At 54.0% G+C, this 4651-nt stretch overlaps 1 protein-coding gene across 1 annotated transcript; it reads right to left on the bottom strand.

Moving 5' to 3' along the window:
- Positions 1-919: 919 nt before the first annotated feature.
- Positions 920-4253, bottom strand: LOC119295522 (translation initiation factor IF-2-like). Its single transcript, XM_037573952.1, has 4 exons — positions 3030-4253; positions 2102-2317; positions 1909-2000; positions 920-1812 (listed from the first exon to the last, which is right to left on the bottom strand). The coding sequence occupies exons 1-4, from the start codon at positions 4134-4136 to the stop codon at positions 1119-1121; spliced, it is 2109 nt and encodes a 702-aa protein (XP_037429849.1). The 5' UTR covers positions 4137-4253; the 3' UTR covers positions 920-1118.
- Between the last annotated feature and the right edge of the window lie 398 nt (positions 4254-4651).

Consider the following 4651-nt stretch of genomic DNA (forward strand, 5'->3'; position numbering starts at 1 on the left):
AACTTCTCCACAACGATGCCTTCAAGAAGGGAACGACGCAAATAGCACCGCCACCGCTAGCCTTGGCAGTAGCCAAACGCAAGTTTTCACCCAGATCTGTTCGACGGAAATCCAACTCTCGTGCACGGGCCGCCACCACCACTAACACCACCAGGCCGAGCACACGCAGCCGTCGGCACCTCCACGGTGCCCAGAGGCCGCGAGAATCGCCACCACCACGCCTGACAAGCAGCCACGGCCGGACCCGAGCACCACCTAGATCCAATCTGGGGTCAAAGATCCCTAGGCCGCAGCCATTGTGTAGGCAGCACCACCGGACGGGGACAGACCCTCCACCCTGCTGCAGAGCAAGCCGCCGTCGGAACTTCAAAGCGCCGCGCCACCAAGCCCACCGGGAGCGCCTGAGCCGCCAGGAAGAAGGGAGAGCCGCGCCAGGGGAGAAGCCTCGCCGCTGCCGGCACTGCCCGGGCTTTGCCCGGCAGTGGCCCTCGGCGGCAGCGAGGGGGAGGGAGGGTGGAGGAGGGCCAGCGGCGGGGGCGGCTAGGGTTCCCCCGTGTCGCCTCCGAGAGGGACACGGGGGACGGGACCGTAATACCTAGCGACGTTGACATCGAGATTTGTTAACGAGGTTCACCAACATGGCTACATTCCCGTGGCATGACTATGAGCGCTTCTTCCCATGACACTGCTACAGAACCGGCCACCCGAGTCTGGCACACGCCGCCGGCTTTCCCTGCTTGTCTGTGCTATGTTGGCATATGTTACATTGTATGTCTATGCCTACATTATATAAGAGGTCCGAGATACAAGTGTTCTACGCGAACACAACTCGTACCCTATCTGCACACAGTACGACTCTAAGGTCAACTGTAATCTACCTTGTATAAATATTCGATACAATTCCAACAACAAGAAAACATAACCACGGAATTAAGGGGTTTCATTCATAACTGAAACACACTAGGCATTTGTAGGTTACAGGCAGTCTAACTTATTCACAGAGCAAGAACATATGAAAACGACCTATACCATTGCCACAACCCACAATTGTGGTCTCATTCCGACAAAATAATGAAAATGCGAGCTAAGAAAGAAACTTCAGAGCTTGAAGCATCCGGTCAGCTCTTTGCTGAAACTGAGACCGAGCTCTCGAAGGCAGACCCCATGCGGCTGATGACGAACTGGTAGATCTTGCGCTTCAACCGCTCCACATTGTCCTTGGTCGCATCCTCGTCGGCGATCTTACCGACTCCGTCCAGCCAGTCGCTGATCCTCTTGAACTGCGACAGGACCACCGTGATATGGCCGCTCTGGTTTCCCCTAGTTGCAATGTTCTGGTCTTCAAACAGGTGGAAGCCCACATCCATGGCCTCGTTCACAAATTTCAGAAACCAGACATGCATCTCCCGGCACAAGGTGTTGGCAAGCTCAACTGTCTCGTTCATGCCCGGAGTTTTAGGCCATGCAGCAGGAAGAGGTGATGCCCTGGACTGGACCTTTGCAGAAGCTCCAAGCGATGGCCTCTTGGACAGGCTTGTTCTTGGTGGTTCCACTGCAGTGGCGCTGTTCTTCTGGTAGATGGATCCAGTGGCGCTGTTGACCAGCTTGAGGACCTCCAGTTCGGTTGCTAATGCTGCCTCAACCCAATGAGTGGCTGATTTCTCCCAGAATGCAGCTTCGTCTGCTCCGTTGGTGGCCATTGACTCGGCGATTTTCTTCCACTTGAGAGTGTCTTCATAGACAGCAAGGAAACAATCGACAGTTGGGAGTGGATTCGCGGTCTTCGACAACGAACAAAGTTCAGAGAACTTGCTGTTGGCAGAAATCAACACAATGTTACAATCGTCACACTCTGCTGACATATACAGACTTTGGTGGAAAAACAAAAACCAGACTGCTGCAAGTTACCTCAGATTTCTGATAACTGAATCAGTGATCAATGCCTCCTGCAGAGCGTCAGCTGCAGCGGCTGCTGCTGCATCTCTCCGTTCAGCAGCTTCCTGTAAAATCAATAACAAAACGAAGACGGCGTTAGGAGGATCAATAAATGGATATTGTTTGCAAAAGCAAATGAAATACTCCCTCAGAGGGAGTAGCATACCTTTCCGATCTTCGAAAGTTTATCTGAAACTGCAACCAGTGGAATGCTGCCATCAGTCCATTTAGCATCATGAAGTGTGATTTTTGGAGCTGCTGCTTTTGCCTTCCCTGCAGTAGACTCTGTCTTCTTTCGTGGTTTTGGTTTCTCATCAACAGAGGAGTCATCGTTACTGGATAGCTCTGTTGTAGCATCACTAAGTCGCCGTGACATTGCTTCCTGAAGTTACAGAAGAAGATCAGTTGTCATTGCTCAGGTACATGAATTTCAATTGCATGTAAACCTAAGCAATTCAGAATAAAGCAGTGCATATAATAAGATATGCCCATTGCACAATGCTCTTGATTCACACATACACTAGAATTAACTGTAGACAAAGAACTGGAATTAACTGTAGACTAAGAACTGGAATTAACTGTAGACTAAGAACTGGAATTAACTGTAGACTAAGAACTCTATACAATAGATGCACAGCATCAATAATTTTCCCGTCTACAACATTATTATCAATGAGGCTATGCAATGTACAAGCACATGAAAATATCATAGCCAAATAGTTTGATTCATTTTCTGACAACGAAACTGAAATAGTCAGAACTAAGTAAGTGGCTAGCAGTCCAGTACTCCTACAATATTGAGCACATACAAGTGGCTAGCACTACAAGATTTTGGAACATAACAATATTATTTACAGGTTAATTCTAGTTTAACATCCTCTATATCTAAACAACTGAGCATGCTGCTACTGTTGCAACTGTATAGCTAAATAAAGGAAATGCCTCTCTTTCACATCCCCATTTGGTCTCATGGATGAGCATGGTCAATTAACAGTACATATACTAGTGGCAGATACCTACACAGCAATTACGCCTAATTCCAACATCAGAAATTTCCAAATGCAATACAATGTAGCAATTAACATGATCCTTACCTGAGTCCTCAGAATAGTATCTCTGTCCACCTTGACCTTGGACTTCTTCACCGTGCCAGCGGCCGCAGCTGCAAGAGCCATTGCCGACTCGTCCCAGCTCTTCCTCCCCGGCTTCATGGCCGACCCGCTCCCCAAATCTGTCATCTTCGAGATACCAGACACCAACACCCCGACCTTCTTCTTGCTGCCCCCTTCTCCCGAAAGCCTCCGGGAACCGGGTGAGAGGGAGCCCCGCCTGCCACCGCCTCCTGGAGAGGCCGCTCCCCTTCTCCCTCCTGGTGAAGGCTGCCTGTACCTCGATGGCACGATAATGGCTGGCTCCTTTGCGACCCTGCGGTTCTCCTCCTTGGCCGCAACAAGGCTGGGAACCACACACTTCGACGGGGCCGGCGACGACGACCTGGACGTGCCTCTCACGGCAGGTGACGACGCTCTGGAGGCACCCTTGACAGAGGGAGACGCCGCCCGGGACGCTCCTTTCACCGCAGGCGACGGATCTCGCTGCTTGGCCGGCGCCGGAGACGAGAACCGCCGCTTCGCGGCCGAACCGCCTGGCAGCGCCGCGGCCTCGGGGCCGTTCCTGGGAGCAAGAACGGTCCTTTTGACGGCAGCATCCGTCGCATCAGACGGCGGCGCACCGCCGGAGCCGGATGGCATGAGCGGCGGCGCAGCGTCGGGGGAGGAGTCCGGCCTGATGACGTAGCCCCGGGAGCACGCGGCGGAGCGGACGATGAGCGGCTCAGGGTTGCCGACGCAGGGGAGGGAGCGGGAGGACGGAACGGGGCGGAGGCCGACGGCGCGGGGGATCGGGCTGGCGAAGCGGAGGCGGTCGAGGTGGACCAGATGTCCGACGATGTGGGGCCGCGCGGAGAGGAGGGCGTCGGCGTCGGCGGGGGAGGGCTGGACGTAGGTGGAGTGGAGGCCGTCGGAGAGCTGGAGGAGGAAGCCGTTGGAGGGGCAGAGCAGGGAGTCGGCGGTGGAGGCCGTGAGCGCGGGCACGACCGCCGTGACCTGGAGCGCGGGGGAGCGGTGCTCCCCGGTGACCCGCTCGTCCGTGTGCATCGCCTGCAGCAGGCGCAGCAAGACCCCCGGCGTTACAGTCGCCATCGCTCGCTCTCTGGCCGCCGATCGGGAGGAGAAGGGGGGGAGGGATTTGTGGATGCGCCGAGGAGAGATTTGGGGGCGGGGAGGGAGAGAGAAAGGGAGGGATTTGAGGAGTCTAGAGGGAGAAAGAGACGTTGGAGTGCGGCGTGGCGAGCGTGGGGACTGGGGACCTGCGGTGGGATTTCAAATTTCAAACGGCCCGCCTCTGCGTTAGACAGTGGGGCCATTTGGCAGGTGAGTCTTGTGAGTATGCGGGGCCGCCGTCAATACTCGCTGCCTCTGCTTGGTGTCGTTACTCGTTTTTGTTTCACGCGCACATTTACTTATTTCATTCTAAAAAAAAACTTGTTTCTCTTTTGTGAGCGAATTGATATTTTTTCTTCTGATAGAGTTAACGGCAAACGCTCCAAATCTCGTGACAGAACTGAACGAATTGGCTGCCGTCCGATCCGGATTGCGTTGGCGTGATTTCAACAAGGGTGGGACGGTTTTTGTTGAGGGACGAATGCAGGCGTGAT

This window comes from Triticum dicoccoides, chromosome 4B (genome assembly GCF_002162155.2).
Source record: "Triticum dicoccoides isolate Atlit2015 ecotype Zavitan chromosome 4B, WEW_v2.0, whole genome shotgun sequence".
Lineage (NCBI taxonomy): Eukaryota > Viridiplantae > Streptophyta > Magnoliopsida > Poales > Poaceae > Triticum > Triticum dicoccoides.